General features: G+C 41.5%; 1 protein-coding gene across 1 annotated transcript in view; it reads left to right on the forward strand.

Annotated features, from left to right (window-relative positions):
* Positions 1-23,075, forward strand: part of LOC144688612 (protein-glutamine gamma-glutamyltransferase 2-like) — a 45,382-nt gene extending 22,307 nt beyond the window's left edge. The window contains exons 7-13 of the mRNA XM_078555387.1: positions 2,980-3,115; positions 4,616-4,719; positions 7,924-8,166; positions 8,390-8,662; positions 15,635-15,795; positions 16,882-17,015; positions 21,838-23,075. Coding sequence (XP_078411513.1) covers positions 2,980-3,115; positions 4,616-4,719; positions 7,924-8,166; positions 8,390-8,662; positions 15,635-15,795; positions 16,882-17,015; positions 21,838-21,994 — 1,208 coding nt within the window. The 3' untranslated portion in view covers positions 21,995-23,075. The remainder of the gene's footprint in view (positions 1-2,979; positions 3,116-4,615; positions 4,720-7,923; positions 8,167-8,389; positions 8,663-15,634; positions 15,796-16,881; positions 17,016-21,837) is intronic.
* Positions 23,076-23,521: the final 446 nt, after the last annotated feature.

The following is a 23,521-nucleotide window of genomic DNA, read 5'->3' on the forward strand; positions in this document are numbered from 1 at the left end:
GCACGGCACCCCCTGCTATCCTGCCCAATTTTACACATTCCCCACACACTGGCCAGCTGCTCGCAAGGGTGGGGGTGATGGGGGTGGGGAGTGGGCATAAAACTCCAGCCCATGTCTCAATCAGGATTCTTCAATCTGGTTGAGGAGACATACCATAGATCTCCTTTAGAGGACACGGTGTAATTTGAATCATTAATTACTACAAAGCACGCTGTAAAAGCCCACAGAAATTCTGTAACCTGCTCTACGACCAATGAACCATGAGGTGAACGCCCCTTGTTCTCTGGTGGTGCTGTGTTACAATTCACTCAGGGGGTCTGAGTTCCTGTGGCAAGATGCATTTTTACATCCCTGGTGTAGTCAGAGCTACAGGTTTTGATGGTAGAGGCTCCAACTTTCTTTACATCACAAGGAAGACCAGGGATCTCTCCTGCTGTTACTGCCTGGCATTTGCTGAAGCCTGCAGGTTGATACTCAACCTGTTTGGCCACGTTATGAACTCACCTTCCATGGCTATCAAGTCCTGGACTGGGAGTCAAACCCACAGCTTCTGGCTCAGAGGTTAGGATCCACCCACTGCTCCACGAGACCTCATCCTTTGTTCTCTACTGACCACAACATCCAAGCCAGTATGTTCAAGTTTTATAGCAGAAAAATCTTCCCCTTACTCTAACTGAGGCCTAACCAATGATTTACATTGTCTCACATTACCTCTTCCCCTACTTATAAGTGTTAAAATCTTTTTTTCACACTTTTATCAACTAAATTTTCCTATATATTTAAGCTGGAAGTCAAACAACATCTCCACTATGTCTCCAGTTAACCTAGAAGCCAGATAATATCAAAACATGGGTCACTTTATGCAGACTTAAAGCACAGATTTTTGCACAGTTAGATTATTTAAAGAAGCAACTACATAGACAGTTATTGTAAAGTACAAATACTAACCTAGATTACAAACTAGAATGATGTATTTCCAAAGAGAAATCATTCAGCCTCTTGCTATGATATGTGATTAATTATCTGCAGCTGCACTTAGAGCTACTGCATGTTGGCAGTGTGACAGAAATGTCAAGCACTGAAATAGTTATGCATAAATTTGTTTCAAATACAAGGGATGCATTTAAAGATTATCCTTAGCAGTAATTTTGACAAGCTTAGCAAGTCAGTAGTAATTAGTAAGGTCGACAGTTGAGATATTCCCATGACAATCCCAGGAAAGAAGAAAGAAATCTTGCATTTATATAGTGCTTTTCACAGACACTGGATGTTTCAAAATAATTTACAGTCAATGAAGTACTTTTGAAGTGTGGTCACTGTTGTAATATAGGAAGTGTAGTAGCCAATTTTGCACACAGCAAACTTCCACAAACATCACTGCTATAATGACCAGATCATCTAGTTATGTGATGCTGATTAAGGGTAAACATTGCCCAGGACTTCAGGGTTAGCTTCTCTGCTCTGCCTCGAAATTGTGTCATGGTACCTTTTACATCCCACCAGAAAAGGCAGATGGGGTCTCGGTTTAACATCTCATTCTAAAGACAGCACCTCCAAAGTGGATCCATGTCCACCATACCATACTGCGGCTGTTCACCACCTCTGCGACCTCTAGCCACACCTGTTTGGTGAGGCCAACTGGCATCCTCTTGCCATCCTCTGGAAAGAGCATTACCCCATCCCCCTCCCCACCCTGTGCCCAGCTTCCAGCATTCCCTTACATATCACTCTGTGAATCACTGGGCTGCCTTTCCCCTTCTAACATCCAACTTCCACTTCCTTTTATCTCCACAGATTTGCTGTTCAAAATGATTTGTGCAGCCCCTGCCCTAGCAACTGGTTTGCCATGAAATGCACTGTCCTCAGTCAGGGTTCTGACTGCCCCTCACGCCCACTGCTCCTAATAGGATGCCCAAAAATGCTCATTACTCGCAAGTGCAGATTTGGTCCCAATACACTGCCAGATTCTGAGTGTGTAAGATTCAGCCTATTGTCTCCCTAGGCCAGTCTATACAATTTGCTCAATACTCCACTGTAATTTATCTGCATTGTGCTACCCAATTCTCAGCTATGTTGTCACAAATGTTAATTCTGCTCAATAACAGGAAGAATATAGAAGAATATTTTGAATGGGTTAAGTTTGAAGACTCTGCTCTTGGCTCAACACTTTGTTAGATGCAGTGTGAGTTTTTAAAATTGGGCTAATAATTTACAGCACTAAGCCTGTCTAACATCACTGCTATTTAATAAGCTTGCACATCAAGAGGAGACAAGCAACATTTACCCAGTTCATCCTACTACAAGATTCTAATGTTTCTCATGCCAGATGTTGGTGAGAAAAGTGGCTGTTGTTAGATGTCAGCCTTGGCTCAGCGGTCACACTCTCACCTAAAGCACAAGGCCCTAGGTTCAAGCTCCAAACCATAGATTAACGCATGTATCCTAGGAAATACTGAGGGAATACTGCACTGCTGGAGATCCTGCCTTTCAGTTGAGATGTTGAACTATGTCTGCCAGCTCAAGCTTGACGTCAATGATTCTCTTGAAAGAAGAGCAGAACATCAGTTCTCCTGATGTCTTGCCTAACATTCATCCCCCAACCAACAGAACTAAAACAAATTATGTGGTCATATCACTCATTGCTAGTTGTGCGAGGTTGCGGTGTGCAGATTGGCTGCTATATGTATCCTTACATTAAAACATTAAGACTACAATACAGAATTCTTATCTGTGAGTCATACTGAGGTTGTGAATGGTGCTATATAAATGAAAGTTCTTTCTTGTTATATTGATTGGAGGTTCATTGATTTAAAAATATTTTAAAGAAACTAATGTTCATTTTTCTGAAAAAAAAATCCTAAATTAGCAAATACTGTATTAAGATGCTGGCAGCTTGCTCAGATATCTGATACTGCCACAATTATAAATATGTGCAATTAAGCTATGATGAATTAATTGCTCTTTTTATTCCTTTTTTAGTTTTGAGGTGCTTAGGAATTCCTACTCGTGTTGTCACAAACTTTAATTCTGCTCATGACAGCAATGGGAATTTAACAATTGACACATTATATGATGAATATGGGAGAAAACATGGAAGACAAAGTGAAAGCATTTGGTGAGTCAAATTAGTGTAAAAAATACAGATATATGAGTGCAGCATATAGGTGAGGAAGAAGAGAGGACCAGGAATGAATCCTTGCAGAATTATTAAGGTGCATGCCTGGGAAGGGAAGCCATTGCCAGAGATACTCTAGCAATCATCAGCAAGGTCAGAGAATCAAATGAGCACAGTGCCACTGAGCAGGACAATGGAGAAAGGTCATTAGAAATGATGTTTGACCATGTCACAGGTTGCAGAGAGATTGAGGAGGACAAGGAGGAATAATAAAGCATTATTACAATTACAGGGAACGTAATTTGTGACTTCGATTAGGACTGTTTTGGGGTTGGAAAGCAGAAGGATCCTGAATGGAGAGATTCAAACAAGAAATTCTGCGAGGAATGGGCAAGGATTGTGGAGGTGGCAACACATTGAAGAAGCATGAGAGAGGAAAAGGGGCATGGGGATGGGATAGTAGTGAGGTCAAAGGAAGCATGCTTCTGAAGGGCTTTGAGAAGGTTTAGACATAGAAGAGGGGACTGACTGAAGGATCCATTTAGAATGTCTACAATCATGGAAGCCAGGAAGGGAAGTTAGGTGATCAGGAATTAAATGACAATGGAGTCCATTAAACAGCAGGTAGGACTTGTGAAAGAGTGGATCTTGAGAGGCCAATGGGCGAGATGGGTAGGAAAGAGATTGGGGAAGATTAGCTTAGTTGGAAGAAAACAAGGTGGAAGTAACAGAGGCAGCTGAATAGATAATTATTACCTTATTGAAAAAGAAATATATGAGCTTCTTGGATTTCTTAGAGGGGATGATGGAGGAAGCAGGTGAAAGGAATTTAAGGTAGCAATTGGCAGTAGAGAAAAAAGCTTATGGATATTTTTTCCCTCCAAACTTCTAGAGTAATGGTCAGTTTTTAAAAAGGAGAACTTGATGTAGTTGATTCAGTTATGGGTTAGTTCTATTTTTATTTTACTAAAATTTATTTATTTTTGCCAGTCATTTGTTTACAATTAAAACTTGCATTTGTATAATGTTTTTAATACAGTAAAACTTCCCAAGCCGCCGCACAGGAGCATTATCAGACAAAATGTGACATTGAGCCACATAAAGAAATACCAGGATCCAAAAGGTGGAGGGTTTAGAGTGTCTGAAAGGAGAACAGTTTTAAAATTATCTTTGATTGTTCCTCTCCTTTTAATTCTGATACCAAACCTAGTTATGTTAAGGACACTATTTTCAAAGAGTTGGAATATAAACTGGATAATTTAATTGAATTTCAAAATATAACAGCAAAACACTTTGTAATAGTGATCACTGATATCAAGACAGATCATGTGTAGATAAATCATAACTGACCTTATAAAATTGGAATGACTGATGGTCACTATTAGATAGACCAAGTGTTCATCTGTCTTTTATTTCCCTAATTAAGCACACAAACATAACAAAATGATTTCTGTCAGAATTTTAGTAACATGGAGATTTTTCACTGTTGCTGCACTTTAGGAACTTCCATGTCTGGATAGAGAGTTGGATGGCACGAAATGATCTGAGGTCAGGTTATGATGGTTGGCAGGCATTGGACCCAACCCCACAGGAGAAAAGTGAAGGTACAGAGAGGAATTCCAACATCATAAACTATAATAGTGCACCTCAACCAGTTCATACCTTTTCTCTTAGTAGTGACTTAATTACTGTTGTATTGAATGTGCTGTGTCATGCATTAATATTCTATTGGCCCAACATAGGCCAGGCAGTTGGGCAGCATAAGATTCTCAGGGGGTAAATCAGGGAAGGCAGTGGTGTAGTGGTATTGTCACTGGACTGGTAAACCAGTGACCCAGGATAATTCTCCGGGGGCCTGGGTTCAAATCCCATAATGGCAGATAAAAATCTGGAATTAAAAGTCTAATGATGACCATGAATCAATTGCTGTAAAAACCAGTCTGGTTCACTAATGTCTGGCCCACATGTGATTCTGAAATAGCCTAGCAAGCCACTCAGGTGTATCAAAGCACTAAAAAGTCAATAAAAAGGAATGAAACCAGACAGACCACCCAGCATTGACCTAGGAACCAGACCATCCCTGTTATGCCCTGTCACAGTGGTATACAGCCAGAAGGGAGTCAGCATCAAAACCTCCAGCTGATTACCATCTATACCCCCACCTGAATCAGTACTCCTCCTATGTTGGGAAGCACTGAGGGTGGAGAGGGCACAGAAGGTATTCTGGATGGGGGACTCCAATCCCCATCCAAGAATGCAATACAGAGCTGGCAGGTGGTAAGGGGAAAAACATACTTATCCTCACCAACCTGCCTGCTGCAGATGCATCTTTCCATGACCATCTCCCCAAGGTGGTCACTCCTACTGATACTAAGTCCTGTCCTCACATTGATGATACCCTCCATTGTGTTGTGTGGCACTACCACCATGCTAAATGGGATAAATTTTGAACAGACCTAGCAACTCAAGACTGGGCATCCATGAGATGCTGTGGGGCAGCAGCAGAATTGTACTTGAACAGAATCTGTAACCTCATGGCTCAACTTATCCCCCACTCTACCATTACCACCAAGCCAGGGGATCAGCCCTGGTTCAAGAAGATTGCAGAAGGACATGCCAGAAGCAGCACCAGGCACACTTGAAAATGAGGTGTCAACCTGGTAAACATGGGATTACTTGCGTGTCACACAGCATAAGCAGCAAGTGATAGACATAGCTAAGTGATGCCACAACCAATGGATCAGATCCAAGTACTGCAACATCCAGTCATGAATGGTGGTGGACAATTAAACAACCTCCTGGGGGAGGAGGCTCCACAAATATCCCCATCCTCAATGAATGGAGGAGCCCAGCACAAAATTTGCTACAATCTTCAGCCAGAAGATGATCCATCTCAGCCTCCACCGGAAGTCCCCAGCATCACAGATGCCAATTTGATTCAATCTACGTGATATCATGAAATGGCTGAAGGCACTGAATACTGCAAAGTCCATGGGCCCTGACAATTTTCTGGCCATAGTACTGAAGACTTGTGCTCCAGCATTTGTCCGTGGCCCTAGCCAAGCTGTTCCAGTACAGCTACAACACTGGCATCTACCTGGCAATGTGGAAAATTGCCCAGGTATGTCCTGTACACAAAAAACAGGTCAAATCCAACTCAGCCAATTACAGCCTTATCAGTCTACTCACCATCATCAGAAAAGTGATGGAAGGGGTCATCAACAGTACTTTCAAGCAGCATTTGCTTAACAACAACCTGCTCGCTGTTTGGGTTCCACCAGGTTCACTCAGCTCCTGACCTCATTACAGCCTTGGTTCAAACATGGACAAAAGAGCTGAACTCCCAAAGTGAGGTGAGAGTGACTGCCCTTGACATCAAGGCAGCATTTGACTGAGTGTGACACCAAGGAGCCCTAGCAAAACTGGAGTCATTGGGAATCAGGGGGAAAACCTGGTTGGCTGGAGTCATACCTATCACAAAGGAAGATGGTTGTGGTTGTTGGGGGTCAATCATCTCAGTTCCAGGACATCACTGCAGGAGTTCCTCAGGGTAGTGTCCCAGGACAAATCAAATCAGCTGCTTCATCAATGACCTTCCTTCCATCATAAGGTCTGAGGTTGGGATGTTTACTGATGATTGCACAATGTTCAACACCATTTGCAACTCCTCAGATACTGAAGCAGTTCATATCCAAATGCAGCAAGAACTGGAGAATATCCAGGTTTGGGCTGACAAGAGGCAGGTAACATTTGCACCACATAATTGCCAGGAAATGACCATCTCCAACAAGAGAGAATCTAACCCTTGCCCCTTGACATTCAAAGGCATTACCATCACTGAGTCCCCCACTATCAACATCCTGGGGGTTATCAATGACCAGAAACTGAACTGGGATAGCCATATAAATACAGTGGCTACAAGAGCAGATCAGAGGCTAGGAATCTTGCAGCTAGTAATTCACTTCCTGACTCCCGAAATCCTGTCCACCATCTACAAACATAAGTCAGGAGTGTGATGGAATACTCTCCACTTGCCTGGACGAGTACAGCTCTCAAAACGCTCAAGAAGCCCGACACTATCCAGGATAAGGAAGCCTGCTTGATTGACACCCCATCCACAAACATTCACTCCCTTTACCACCGACAGTGGCAGCAGTGTGTATCATCTACAAGGTGCACTGCAGGAACTCACCAAGGCTCCTTACGCAGCACCTTCCAAACTACGACCCCTACCATCTAGAAGGACAAGGGATACGTGGGAACACCACCACCTTGCAGTTCCTTTCCAAGCCACTCACCACCCTCACTTGGAAATATATTGCTGTTCCTTTACTGTTGCTGGGTCAAAATCTTGGAACACCCTTCTTAGCAGTACTGTGGGTGTACTTACACCACATGGACTGCAGCAGTTCAAGAAGGCAGCTCACCACCATCTTCTCAAGGGCAATTAGGGATGGGCAATAGATGCTGGCCTCGCCAGCAATGCTCACATCCCGCAAACGAATAAGAGAAGTCCTCTCATCAATAGAGATAGTGGAATAAATTATTAAGCATTATTTAATCACACTATTTTCAGTGTTTCCTACCATGAGGTTCTCTCTAAAGTAACTCAATTTCAACAAAATTGCATGGCAGAGGAAGCAAATCTTGAAAAATAAAAACAAACAACTATATTTTAATAAAAGTGTATAATTTTTGAATAGACTAATGTGAGATGACTGTAAGGGCTCCTGAAAGATTTTATTAAATCATGGTAAGGATCATTTAAGTTCATTTGGGTTGTTTCTCAATTTTTTTTTGTTTTTTAGGAATTTTTTGCTGTGGACCAGCTCCAGTCAATGCAATCAAAGAAGGAGCTGTGGATATGAAGTATGACGTTCCCTTTGTTTTTGCTGAGGTCAATGCTGATCAAATATCTTGGATCGTGCATAGAGATGGCAGAAAAAAAAAGATACATGTTGAAACTCAGCATGTGGGCCAGAATATCAGCACCAAAAGTTGTAGCAGAGATGGCCGTGATGACATCACCCACAGTTACAAATATCCTGAGGGTAAGGGAAAGAAACAGACATTTTAAAATGTGATTTTTTTTTAAAGTTTAACTACTGTTCTCGGTTACATCTTGATTCCAATTTTAACAATCCAGTTGTATGGCAATGGATTCAACTACCAGATCACATTTTATAACTTGAGCGAACAGCTAGTTAATAAAGAGAGCAGAAAAATAAATAAACCACTGATATCTTATGCAGCCTTATTTTTCAATCTATTTAGGTTCTGCTAAAGAAAGAGCAATTGTTTCTGAAGCTGACCTCACAAATAGACTGTGCTCCCCGCCGGAAAAGAAACTCCATGTCCATGTGAAGACTGAGAAATCAATCAACAATGGATCTGACACTCAAGTTCTTGTAACCATCTCCAACCGCAGTTCAACGAATATGGTCTGCAAACTTAACTTCAATGCTCTTATGAAGAGCTATGATGGAAAACTCTTGCGCCAAATTACAGAAAAGAATCTGGAACAAATTGCTGTTCAAGCCAATGAAGGTAATGGAACAATTATTGATCTTGCATCTTTCTTGTCTTCATTTGCTGTTGTAACAAGCTGTTATGATTTGGTCATTAAAAAAGCAGAAAATGCCAAAATTTTGCAGCAGGTTAGGCAGCATCTGTGGGTAGAAAAATTGAGTTAACATTTCATGTCTGTGACCTTTCATCATAATCTGGTCATACCTGTCATGATGCCAGAAACATGTGATGTTTATATGTAATCTGTTTAAATTATCAGGCTTGCCAAATGATATAATTTAGTAACTAGTTATGGCAATATCTAACAGCAACTTGAAATTAAATGGCATGGATCCATAACCCTCTATGTATCTTTGTCATAGATCTAGATAGCCATCCACCATACCCCAAGCATTACGCTAATTTATATGTAAATCTCCTGATTGGTTCAAATGTCATATTTGAACTGCCTTGTTTCCTTCTGATTGGCTGGTATCCATAATATTCGCCATTCTCCTCACACACCACGGCCCCCACAAATATCCCCTCACCCTGCCGCGCGCACACACACACACACACACACACATACACAGAGATAGACATATAGGACAGAATTTTCCCCCCTTCGGGGGGGAAGTTCAAGAGCGGGTGCATGCAGGCACGCCTCTGATCGGGGGCGCGCCGCCATTTTACGTGGGCAGGCCAATTAAGGTCCACCCAGCGTGACATCCGCCAAGAAGCACTATGCGCTCCCTGTGCGGGCGGGGGCAGATTCCCTAAGCCAAGAGTGCACTCTTTCGCGCATGTGCTCGAAAGAGCGCACTCATCTCCCTGAGGCTAAGTGCTGCCTCGGGGAGATCGGCTCCAAGTGTAAAAGTGTTAAAAATAGAATAAAATTTCCCTGACATGTCCCCTCATGTGACACTGTCACATGAGTTGGGACATGTCCATCACTTTCAGTTAAACTTTTATTAAATTTTTAAAAACCTACATGAAACCTCATCCTGCCCGTGGATGAGGCTTCATGCTCTCTCTGAAGCCCGCCAGGGCTCCCAGCCTGCCCACCAACCTTAAGGTTGGACGGGCAGGTCCATTAATTACTTTAATGACTCTGTCAATGGCCTCAATTGGCCATTGACAGGTCAGCGGGTGCACAGCTGATTCGGCCGAGCTCCCGCCGACCTGAAAATTGAAATGACGCGGGGTGACGTCGGGAGTTCCCATCATCCCGCGTCGTTTTACGCCCACCAACCGGGAAATCCTGCCCATACATACACACAGAGAGAGAGAGAGAGAGGCACACACATAAACACAGACCACAGACAAACAGAGAGAGACAAACAGAGAGAGAGAGACACACACAGAGATGCACAGACACGCACACAGATACACACACAGACAGAGAGCAAGACACACACACACACACACAGACAAACAGAGGGAGAGAGACACACACACAGGCATACACACAGACGCACAAACACTCACACAGACACGTACACACACATACACACAGACACACATGCAGACAGACACATACACATGTGCACAAACAGACACACACATGGACACAGACACAGGCACACACAGACAGACAGATGTGCACACGCGCACACACGCACCCAGGTACGCCCATGCACGTACGCATGCACATGCACGCATGCACACAGACACACGCATGCACACAAACACACACACACATTTTATCTAAGCAAAATGATATAAATAATTATATACAAGTGATTATTTGTTAATGTAATTTACATTTATTGAAGTATTCACATGCTTATTTATTATGTGAAAAATAGATTTCTTCAAATCTTCAAACAATCCCCTTAACTTTCAGCATTGGAAATATCTGTAATAAGGTTTTCCAGAAATAATAGAAATGTTCATCATAGACATCCAGATTAGACATTCATAAAGCATGTCATGACTTTGTAGCTGCAAGTAGTAAAAATAATGATTGCAATTTCTCAGGGAAACCAGTTCTAAGATGGCCAAATAAACCAGAGTTTGTTTTACTTGTGCAAATTTCATTCCTTTCTTCCCCTATCTTACCTCCACCACTGCTGAAATCTTTATTCATATCCTTGTCATCTCCAAACCCAACTTTACAGCCAATTACATCCTATTCCACCCTATCCAACCTCCAGCTCTCCACTTTACAGAAATTCCAACTCATCCAGATCTCTACCATGCACATCTTATCCCATTGTAAGTCCATTTTATACATGCCCCAGACCTACTGCTTCAGTGCATTGAATTCAAAATCCTTGCTTACACATCCACCAAAAGCTTTATTCTACCTTATCTTCGCAACCTTCTTCAACCTTGTGTCTTGATTCACATCCTCCATTTTTTAAGAGTGTGAAATATCGCTTCTCACCCTTGTCCCCACTCCCCACCCAACCATCCTCCTCACACCATCTTTGGTGATTATGCCTTCAGCCATCATGGCCTTAAACACTGAAATTTTCATTCAACAACCCATTGATTTACTACATCTCTCCACACCTTTAAAAGCTGTCTTAAACCAATCTTTTCAACCTTGCCTTATTTGATACAAATAACATTGATAGGACTAGAAAGGAGGTTCTGCTGAAAGAATTTGAACAGTTATGAGCTAAATTAATAAGCAGAAGATCCATGGTAATAATCTTGAGGTTGCTATCTGAGCCATGGGCAAACTGGCATAGGGTAAATAGAGTCAAGGGGTTAAATGCGTGGCTCAGAGAATGGTGTGTGAGGAATGGGCTTCAGTTCATGGGGCATTGGAACCAGTACTGGGATAGAAGGGAGCAGTTCCGATGGGACAGGCTTCACTTGAACCGTGCTGGGACCAGTGTCCTGGCGAACCGAATAACTAGGGCTTTAGAGAGTGCTTTAAACTAAATAGAGGGGGGGGAGGGGGTGTTCTGGAAAGGGGATGCTTAGGCTTCCAAAGCAAAAGGACATGGCAGCCTTGCAGGGCAGCTAATTAGGTATTGATACCCAGAGTGTGACAGGAAGGGACAGAGTGTCCAAACATTTTTTAAAAAGCAGCAAATAGAGTCAAAGGGGGAGTCACAGATTCATAGAGGTCTACAGCACAGAAAAAGGTCCTTCAGTCCATCAAGTCTGCGCCGGTCAAACAAGTGCCTAACTATTCTAATCCCATTTTCCAGCACAAGGCCCATAGCCTTGTATGCCATGGCATCGCAAGTGCATATCCAAATATTTCTTAAATGTTTTGAGGGTTTCTGCCTCTACCACCCTTTCAGACAATAAGTTCCAGATTCCCACCACCCTCTGGGTGAAAAAAATTCTTCCTCACATCCCCTCTACACCTCCTGCCCCTTACCTTAAATCTATGCCCCCTGGTTATTGATCCCTCCACCAAGGGGAAAAGTTCCTTCCTGTCTACCCTATCTATGCCCCTTATAATTTTATACACCTCAATCATGTCCCCCCTCAATCTCCTCTGCTCCAGGGAAAATAGCCCCAGTCTATCCAATCTCTCCTCATAACTAAAACTCTCCAGCGCAGACAACATCCTGGTAAATCTCCTCTGCACTCACATCCTTCCTAAAATGTGAATTCCAGAACTGCATGCAATACTCTAGTAGCTGTGGCCTAACCAGAGTTTTATACAGTTCCAGCATAACCTCCCTGCTCTTATACTCTATTCCTCGGCTAATAAAAGCAAGTATCCCATATGCCTTCTTAACCACCTTATCTACCTGTCCCGCTACCTTAAGGGATTGATGGACATGCACACTAAGGTCCCTCTGACCCTTGGTACTTCCCAGGGTCCTACCATTCATCGTGTATTCCTGTGCCTTGTTTGTCCTGCCCAAGTGCATCACCTCACACTTATCCGGATTAAATGCCATTTGCCACTGATCAGCCCATCTGACCAGCCTGTCTATATCCTCCTGTAATCTAAGGCTATCCTCCTCACTATTTACCACCCCACCAAATGGTAAAAAGGCAAAATTAATGGCTCTTTACTCAAATGCACAAATTATTCAGAACAAAATAAATGAATTAACGGCACAAATAGAGATTAGTGGGTATGATCTTATAGCCATTACAGAGATGTGGTTACAAGGAGATCAAAGCTGAGAACTAAATATGCAGTGGCATGTGACTTTTCGAAAGGCAGGAAGGAATGGGTGGTGGGGTAGCTTTGTTAGTACGAGATGGAATCAGTACAAAAGCAAGAAAGGATCTTGGATCGGAAAATGTAGAATCCATATGGGTGGAGGTAAGAAATATCAAGGGGAAGAAGACACTGGTGGGAGTAGTCTATAGACCTCCTAACAGTAGGTATACTGTAGGACAGAGAATAAATCAAGAGATAATGAGGGCATGTAAAAAAGGCAGTACATTAATCATGGGTGTCTTTAATCTTCATGTAGATTGGGAAAATCAAATTGGCAGGGAAAACCACGAGCAAGAATTCATAGAATGTATTCGGGACAGTTTCTTAGAACAATATTTTGTGAATCCAACCAGGGAACAGGCTATTTTGGATCTGGTAATGTGCAATGAGGCAGGTTTAATACATGATCTCAGAGTAAAGGATCCCCTAGGAAACAGTGACCATAATATGGTAGAATTTAGCATTCAGTTTGAGAGTTAGAAATTTGGGTTGGAAACAATTGTGCTACAACTAAATAAGGGTGATTACAAAGGAATGAGGGCAGAGTTGACTGGAATGGACTGGGAAAGGAGTTTAGCAGAAAAGGCGGTTGATGAACAATGGCAGACATTTAAGAAAATAGTTCATGACTCTCAACAAAGATTTATCCCAGTGAGGAAGAAGGATTCAAGGAAGGGGTTAAACCAACCATGATTAACCAAGGAAGTTAAAGAAGTATCAAATTGAAAGAAAAAAACATACAACGTGGCAAAGATTAGTGGTAAGCCAGAGGATTGGAAAAGTTTTAAAAACCAACAAAAGATGCCCAAAATAATAATAAGGAGGGACAAACTAAACTTTGAGGGTAAACTAACAAGTAATATAAAAATGGACAGTAAGAGCGTCTTTAAATGTATAAAATGGAAGAGAGAGGCCAAAGCGAACATAGGCCCCATAGAGAATGAGGCTGGGGAAATTATAATGGGGAACCTGGGAATGGCAGAGGAGTTGAATAAACACTTTGCTTCAGTCTTCATGGTAGAAGATACTAATAGCATTCCAAAAATATTAAATAATCAAGGTGCAAAAGGTGGGGAGGAAATAAATACAATAACTATCACTAGAGAAAAAGTACTAGAGAAACTAAGGGGGCTAAAGGCCAATAGGTCACCAGGACCTGATGGATTGCATCCTAGGATATTAAAGGAAGTAGCTACCAAGATAGTGGATGCACTGATAGTAATCCTCCACGAATCCTTAGATTCTAGAAAAGTTCCAGAGGATTGGAGAATGGCCAGTGTAACATCCTTATTCAAAAAGGGAGGGAGACAAAAAACAGATAACTATCGGCCAGCTAGCTTAACATCTGTCATTGGGAAAATGTTAGAGCCTATTATAAAGGATGTAATAGCAGAGCATTTAGAAATACATAATCTAATCAAGCAGAGTCAGCATGGATTCATGAAGGGGAAATCATACCCAACAAATGTATTAGAATTCTTTGAGGTAACAAGCAGGATAGATAATGGGGAACAAGTAGGTGCAATATATTTAGATTTCCAAAAGGCATTCGATAAGGTACCGCACATAAGGCTACTTAAAATATTACAGCCCATGGTGTTGGAGGTAATATATTAGCATGGGTGGAGGATTGGCTAACTAATAGAAGACAGAGAGTTAGGATAAGGGGAGCATTTTCAGAATGGCAATCTGTAACTAGTGGAGTGCCATAGGGATCAGTGCTGGGGCCTCAATTATTTACAATATATATTAATGACTTAGATGAGGGAAGTGAATGTACTCTTGCCAAATTTGTGGATGACACACAAAAAATAGATAGGAAGGCAAGTGGTGAGGATGACACAAGGAGCCTACAGAGGGAGAGAGACAGTTTAAGTGAGTGGGCAAAAACTTGGCAGGTGGAATATAATGTGGGAAATTGTGAGGTTATGCACTTTGGCAAGAAGAATAGAGGAGCTGAATATTATTTAAATGAAGAAAGACTGCAGAACCGTCAGCACAGAGGGATTTGGGAGTCCTTGCACATGAATCCCAAAAGCTAACATACAAGTTCAACAGGTAATAGGGAAGGCAAATGGAATGTTGGCCTTTATTTCAAAAGGAATGGAGTATAAAAATAGGGAAGTCTTGCTAAAATTATACAGGGCACTATTTAGACCACACCTAGAATACTGTGAACAATTTTGGTCCCCTCATCTAAGGAAAGATATACTGGCATTGTAGGCAGTCCAGAAGGTTGACTAGGTTGATCCCGGGTATGGAGGGATTTTCTTATGAGGGGAGGTTGAGTAGGTTGGGCCTGTACTCATTGGAGTTCAGAAGAATGAGATGTGACCTTATTGAAACATATAAGATTCTTAGGGGAATTGACAGGGTAAATGCTGAGAGGTTGTTTCCTCTTGTGGGAGAGTCAAGGACCAGAGGGCATAATTTCAGGGTAAGGGGGTGCCTATTTAAAACAGAGATGAGGGGGAATTTCTTCCCTCAAAGGGTAGTGAATCTGTGGAATTCTTTACCGCAGAGGGCTATAGAAGCCAGGTTGTTAAGTATTTCAAAGCTGAGATAGACAGCTTTTTAATCAGTAAGAGAATCAAGGGTTGTGGGAACAAGGCAAGAACTTGGAGTTGAGGATTATCAGATCAGCCATGATCTCATTGAATGGTGGAGCAGACTCGATGGGCCGAATATCCTACTTCTACTTCTACATCTTATGGTCTTAACTCCTCAACCAATTCCAGACCCCTCTCCCCTTTATGAAGTGTTGTAGGACTTAAAAGATATTACATAAATATAAGAAAACATTATTCCACTGAAACTTCTGGTATTTTTTTAACTTGTTGCTTGTTCTTAAATTGTCCTTTCAGATGAAACAGTGGCTCTTGAAGTGGCTTACTCACACTATGGTGATTACCTTGAACATCATAATTTGATCAAGCTGACTGCTTTAGCATTTGATATGGTGACAAAAGAAAGTGCAATGGCAATGAAGGATCTTCTTGTGAGCAATCCTGATATCACAGTTCAGGTAATAAACTGCAGCAACATCATCAACTGTATCTTCACTATTGAACCCATAATTGAACTGGCAATCTTTCGATATTTCAACTTTTGGATCACATTCAGTGGTCCTCCTGCACTTACCCTCTATAAATAGCCAGCTTGACTTTTTGACATTACCTTCTAGAACACAATATAAGATTTGAACTATAATATTACATTTGATTATTTTCATTAATGACTAAATGGAAAGAGGAATAAGACTGTATTGGATAACATTAAGCACTTGGAAACAAACTGAGCTTTAGTGGGATTTCCAGTGGAGCAAGAGCTGCTCCAAGAAATTTCCCAGTTAGTTGTTTCCTCCAATTTTTCCAGTTTATACTGACATTCTGTTCCATCATTCCCATAAATTCAATGTGGCGTTCTTCTCCATTTCTAACATGGGTCAAGCTGACCTTCTTTAAGCTGCACCCTCTCCACTCCCCCTTGGTTAATGTTAAAGCTATCCTTCCTTTAGCCCAAAGCACTTCGAGCTTCTCCTCTTCTTCCTTTCCTCAAAGTACTGGCCAAAAATGTGTCCCCTTTAATCATTCCCTTCCCTTATTTCCCTTGCTTTCTCCTTTCCCTCCCCCCTCTTTCTCACTCCTACCCAAGTCCAACACCAAATATGGTTGCTTTCTACATATGTAGAAACTTCAGTTCTTGCACGTATCCCTACCTATAGTATATGGTGGTGGGCAGGATCACTTCAAGTTAGCAGCAGGTCTCAGACAGGAACAATGTCGAAGGGGGAAGGATTGCAATGACTTTTGTAATCAACCATTGAACTGAGCCCCCAAACCGCTGATGCCAAATTGAAACCTGATGGTTGGCATGCAGTTAAAAACTTTGAGTTCTCAAATTAATGACAGAACAATAGTCCTCGAAAGGGAGAAGTAGAAGAGGAAAGCATTCACCTTCGGGGCAGTTTAGGTAGGATTTTGTTTCACTTGAAATCGGCAAATGTTCAGCTCCAACACCACAACACTTTAATAAACATGGGTTTGACTGATTTCAACCATCTGGAACAATAAGAGTTAACTGTAACGTTAACATTGATTTATTTCTTCAGATCCATGGTGATCCTATTGTACACAAACCACTGACAGCAGAAATCTGCTTTACAAACCCTTTGCGAGTGCCTCTGAACAGGTGTGTCTTCACCGTGGAAGGAGTAAATCTAATTTATGGGACGGAGCAGTTCAAGTAAGTGGAAAAACATGGTTACTAAAAAAAAAATCACACAACAGGGCAAACAAATTATTCATTTTTGGCATACATAAGTCCCCATTATTTGCCTTCTGTCACACATTAGTACCTCTTTCTTTCTGTAACTATACATATAGGATTAGAAAAAACCCAGGTTGATTTGAAGACAATAGGATCCAGAAGAAGCATTAGACAATAAAATTCCAGACGCAGTGAGGTCATAAAACCGGTGGAAAATCCAAGTGTGGATTTACTTGCCAATCCACCAGCACCTGTTTCGTTCCCCTTCCAAAGTTACATTTTACTCCTATTATGGCTGTGACTAATTTCTGAAGGAATGGTCAAGTCACCACTGCAAACACAAGAATATTTTGGCTTTATTTGAATATATGTTTGATTGGCAATTTTACTTGTGTTTAAGAGATACCAATAAACATTTCTTTTGTCCAGTTTAAATTGTGAAAGTGTGGTAATTTAAAATCAGAGGTCCAGTCCAGGGAAATATTTACTCTTCCACCTTCAATGGTCAGGGAAAATCATGTGAGGGCACAAGACATGACAAATGTCTGAAACAGAGTGATGAAGGCTTTCCATTTACGGCAATTGCTTAAAATGGAATGATCAGATCAGCAGTTAAACTTGACAACAGGGCACAGTACCCTACTCATATGGTACAGTCCAAGCAACCCAGAGGTTGTAAGCTTTAATCTATCCATGCACATATTGTGAAATTGAATGAAATATATCCAGTGATTTATGGACTAGCACCAGGAAAAGTGACTGCTGGATTGTTATAAGACCCAATTGGTTCACTAGTGCCCTTTGGAGAAGGGATCTATCACTCCAACCTATTTGGACCTATATGCAGCTCCAGTTCCACACTGTGTGGTTGACTTAATTTCATCCACATCTGCTGTATTCCACACTATTTCTATACATATAATGGAAATATCTGATCCAATTTAGTTATAATATAGATGGATGTAAAGGAAATTGCATTTGTAATGTACTGAATGATCAAATCTGTTTTACTGAGAAAAAAAAATTGAGGTTGGGATGGCAATAATTTGAATGAAAAGCAAAATTATTTTTCATTTAATTGATTGCAAATAAATATATAACACATGGTTAGGATTCTAATGTTTTTCTGTGCCTACTGTAATGGATAGAAAGAACAAATCCTTTTCTGTGAAATGGTTCCTTGAGCACCAGGTGCCCTCGCTACCTCTCTCGGGTGTTGGTTCTTCATGTATGATCCTAAATAATGAGTGTTGACAAACCACTTAGCTGTTGAACAATCAGACTCACCATATACCTGCCCTCATCAAACATTTACACGTGCAGATTTTCCATTAATAACACTTCAATACAGAGCAGTCATGCGAGCCTTGGATGGATTCTCTGCCTATAGCCCAGAGACACAACGGCTCCATTGTCCCTATCTAGCTGAGATTAGTTCATTTGGAAGTCACCAACTGATTGGAGGGCCAGATTCTTGTGATACAACAAACAGCAAGCAAATAACTGCATGTGATTAATTAATTTACTTTTCAGTCAGGCTAAATCATGATTAAATCCCCACTGTTAGCACCTACCCAGAAAATTAAATCTACTATATTCAATTTCTATTGAGGGAGAATGAGCAGCTAGGGGCTAAATTAGAAAGCAGAACCACAAAGGTAACAATCCTGGATTATTACCAGAGCCATGAGCATAAGGTAAATAAGACCATGGAGTTGAATGCATGGCTAAAAGATTGGTGTAGGAGAAATGGGTTTTGATTCATGGGGCACTGGCACCAGTACTGGAGAAAGAGGGAGCTGTACCGTTGGGACGGTCTTTGCCTGAACTGCGCTGGGACCATGCCCTGGCAAATCGTATAACCAGGGATGTAGAGAGGGCTATGGACTGAGTAGTGGGGGGCAGAGTTCATTTGTGGGGGATTTGGAAAGTTAAAGAGAAAGGGCAAGGCAACAGTGCAAGGGTAGCAATATGGGCAATGGTAACCAGAGTGTGAAAGGAAGGGACAGAGCGTACAAACAAAGGAGTGCACCAACAAATATGGTCAGAGTAGGAAAAATGGCTTTAAATTAACTGGGGCGGGGAAGAGAGTTTGGGTGAAGGGAGATTTAGAAATCCAAAGGTAAAAGTTGAGGCAATAGGAAAATGTATCGATATGGATAAAGACAAGCTGAGTGAAACAGGCAGAGGCAGAGAGTTTAATAGCAATTTTGCATCAGAGAGTAGGATTCCATGCAGAGAATAGTAGCAAAAAAATAAAATTGAAGTAACTATCTGAATGCACAGAGCATCTGCAGTAAGATAGATCAACTAGTGGCACAAATAGAAATAAGTGGTTTAGGCCAGTGCTTCCCAAACCTTTCCCCACTGTGACCAAATTTTGAAGCTTGAAAATTACTGTACCCCCAGAGTGAGAGCCAGGTTGGGGGCTAGAGATGTGAGAATGGTGATGGGGGTGTGGGAAGTAGGAGATTTGTGAGAATGAAGGGGGAGATATTTATGAGAGCAAATTGTTTAAGCTGCAGGTTTTTTAAAAAAAGCACCTACCTTTTCATTGGCTTTTTTGGAGCACGAATCAGGCCTCAAAGATCAGTCAGTTAGACCATACCCAAGAATTTAAAAGGGTCTCACAGCTGTTAGCGCTCAGCCAGAGCTCCACAGTAGCCATTGCTGCCTCGAAGTTGGCAACCCCTAACTCTCATCTTGTGACCCCACTTGGGGTTGTGACCCATAGTTTGGGAAGCCCTGATTTAGACCTAGTTGCGATTACAGAGACATGGTTACAAGGTAGCCATTGGGAAATAAATATCCCAGGCTACACAATATTTTAAAAAGACAGGCGGAGTGGAAAAGGAGGAGGAGCAGCTCTGATAATAAAGGATGATGTAAGGGCATTAGTGAGAAAGGATCTTGACTCAAAAACTAGGAGGTAAAATCAACATGGGTGGGGATTAGGAATAGCAAGGTTCAGAAACCACTGGTGGGAGTAGTTTATAGGCCCCCTAACATTAGTTGCACTGTTGGACAGAGCATTAAACAAGGAATTATTGTAGATTGTAACAAAGGCAACGTAATAGTCATGGGGGGCTTTAATTTTCATATAAATTGGACCAATCAAATTGGCATGGTCTGGAAGATGAGTTTGCAGAATGTTTTAGTGACAGTTTCCTGGAGCAATATATTGTAAAACTAACCAGGGATAAAGTTATTTTAGATCTAGTAGTGTACAATGAGGCAGGTTAATTAGTAACGTCACAGTAAAAGATCCACTGATAATACAGTGATCATAATACAATTGAATTCCACATTTAAGTTTGAAAACAGCATACTCCAATCACAAATGGGTGACGTGGAGGAGCGGTGTTCCCATGCAGTTGCTGACCTTATCATACTAGGTGCTAGAAGTCACAGTTTTGGGAAGTGCAACCAAAGAAGTCTTGGAAAATTGCTGCAGTACATCCTGTATATGGCTATAGATCACTGTAACCATTGTGTGTCAGCAGTGGAGAGGGTGAATATGCAAGGTGGTGGATGGGGTGCTCATTAAATAGATTACTTTGTTCTGGATGATGTTGAGCGTCTTGAGTGTTGTTGGAGCTGCAAATTATCCGTGCAAGTGGGGAGTTTTCCATCACATTCCTAACTTGTAGATGATGGAGAGATTTTGGGGAGTCAGGTGAGTCGTTCACTGCAGACTACTCAGACTTCTGACCTGCTATGATTGTCACAGCATTGATGTTGCTGTGTCTGAAGGATTTCCAGAAATCTTAGGGCCAGTTCTTCTCTTGAGGTCCCTGTGGTACACTCAATAAGCAGAGTGTATGGGAGAATAATTGTACCTGCTGCAGGATCAGTGTGCTTAAACATCCTGGCCTGGAGGAGCCGCAACTACATTCCTAGCTGCCAATATCTGAACCGGAGAGTAGCACTCATAAGACATGTTGACATGAAGATAATGTTAGGTTTGGGGATGTTGATGGTGGGGCGCTTTGCTTACATTCTGTCACCTTCTTTTTACACTATGCTCATGGGATCTTACAGACCCTATGGTCTGCAGAAGGTTCCAGCTTAAGCAGCACTGTCAACTTTTTGTTGCATTTCTCTATTTGGATGTCCAGTAGGCATGCTAAAAAGAAACTGAAGCAGGAAATTTAGGAAGGCCCCTTTGCCAATTTAGCATGCTAACATTGGGCCTGCATGTATTACAGGTGTTTACCCAATTACACCAATTTTAGCAGCCCTGGAAATCCTAAGGAAGCATATGGGCCTCACATTAACTGGCCTTCGCTTCCATATCCTTATGTTTGTGACCTGAGTATTCCCCAGGCAGAACAGAAAGGAAAATCTCTGCTCTTACTTTTGAGTTGATTTCTTTATTTTCATCATTTGTCAATGACTTAAGCATGTGCTTCTGTAAAATTTGCTGTGGAGCTTTGTGAGTTCCCCTACTCTTTGAAGGACAAAACAGAAGCAAGGGAAGGATAGCTGTGCTGATCAGACATGAGGGATTAAAAAAAAGTTAAAGCTCTTTTGGATTGATAAATTCTGAGAAGTTGGTGAGATTTAGCCATGAGAACTAGCTGAACACAAACAGAGGATCTGAGACATGCAGAATAAAATACAGGCTGACATTATCAAATCAGCCATTAGAGAAGCCGAGAATGATTTTGGTTTGGTTCTTTCTTTAAGTTTTGCATTAATGTAAATATTTTCAAGATCTCTAAACCCTATTGAGAGGTTGTTTACTATACCCAAAAACATTTCTTTTACACAACACATTTCTTTTATATTTTTTCAGGGTCGATGAGATAAAGCCAAAACAAACGATGACAATAAATGTTGAAATCATTCCCAAGAAAGCAGGCCTACGAAAGTTAATGGTGGATTTTGACTGCGACAGAATGAAGGATGTGAAGGGATACAAGAACCTCACTGTCCAATGTTTTAACCTCTGATTTACCTCTCACCTCCTGCATTGCATATTTTGTGCCATTACACGATATAATTGCATTTTAGTACTTTACTCTGCACATTTGGAAATGCTTTTTAATCAAAGTTACTCAGGCTATGGAAACTGTACATGTGATTGTGCATTTTTAAGATGACTAATCTATGAGATACTTGGGTAGAATTTGGTCCCCATCATTGGCAATTTCTGGGCAAAAGCTAAAAGACTCAGGCTGGCCCATTTCCAAGCAGGATCTCCCGTACCTGATGGCAGCCAGTGATTTCAGAATGCTTAGGTCACCCATCTAAAACAGGTTTTCAGCCTCTTGAATATGTTGATCAGTGGTGCAGCATCTCATTTACAACCTGATACCAAATTGGGGAGAAACACTGAACTTGACATTCTTCCCTCAGTGGCCTACAGGTTTACAGCAGCTTAATCAGCGGCCCTTAGAGGGAACAGCTGGAGGCAGGCAAACTGAATGTAAATGTTCATTTTTGTTTTTAAACTTACCTTACTGAGGAGCCCAGAGGAGAATGAGTACTCCTCCTTCCTCTATATCAGTCCTGTGGACCAATGCTTGCCGGTATTCTTCCCGTTCCTGTTTGCCATCCTGTCCAGGCTTCATCTGAGGCTGTCTGAGTCAGCAGATGCAGGCCCAGCGGGTCAGCCGATGCAGGCCCAGCGGGTCAGCTGATGCAGGCCCAGCGGGTCAGTTGCACCAGGACACCCCATTAGCATCTGCAGCTCGCCAGTATCATAAAGGTGACGACCAAAGCCCAATTTCTGGGAAGCCTTGGGCCTTTGTTTTCAGGCGCACCTTGCAGAAAGACTGTCTATATTGTGTCTATTTTTTTTAAATGCAGAAGCAATTTCTTGGCTACGCTTTTAAAACCTACCTCTCAATGTTTTACAGAAAGTTTTTGACTCACTTTTGTTTCTCTGATAGGGCTATACACAAAGGGGTGACTGTATGATTATATAAATGGGACATTAAATGGCAATAGGAAATGTTGGTCAGGTTAATATTTAGGAAATTTAATATGATATTTAAGGAAGATTATTAAAATAGAAGGTATTGCACAGAATCCTTATGGTGATTAGTAACTATTACAATTTGAGATACTCCCCTTTTTAAACTTAAATTTTGAAAACTTTGGTTCTGAAATTGAAATTTTTCCAAATGATCCAACATGGCCAATATTAACATACCCATATTATTACTATGAATATTCCTTTTTAACTTGCTGATATGCACACCTTTGAAATTAGGGACAATAAGCAAATTTCTGCAGGTTCTGCAAATCTGAAACAAAAACAGAAGAGAAATATTGAGCAGGTGAGGGAGTGTCACGGAGAGAATAACCAAGTAATTTTGGCTAACAAATCCTTCTGCGGAACTGGAACCTACAAATAGTGACAACTAAATCCTGTTGAAAAGTTCACATTGTGCTTCGGAGTGATGAGTTTTCTGAATCTGGATGTAACAAGGGTTTCCAGACATTAAGGGATGTTAGTGCCATGCTATTATATC

This window comes from Cetorhinus maximus, chromosome 13, assembly GCF_964194155.1.
Source record: "Cetorhinus maximus chromosome 13, sCetMax3.hap1.1, whole genome shotgun sequence".
NCBI lineage: Eukaryota > Metazoa > Chordata > Chondrichthyes > Lamniformes > Cetorhinidae > Cetorhinus > Cetorhinus maximus.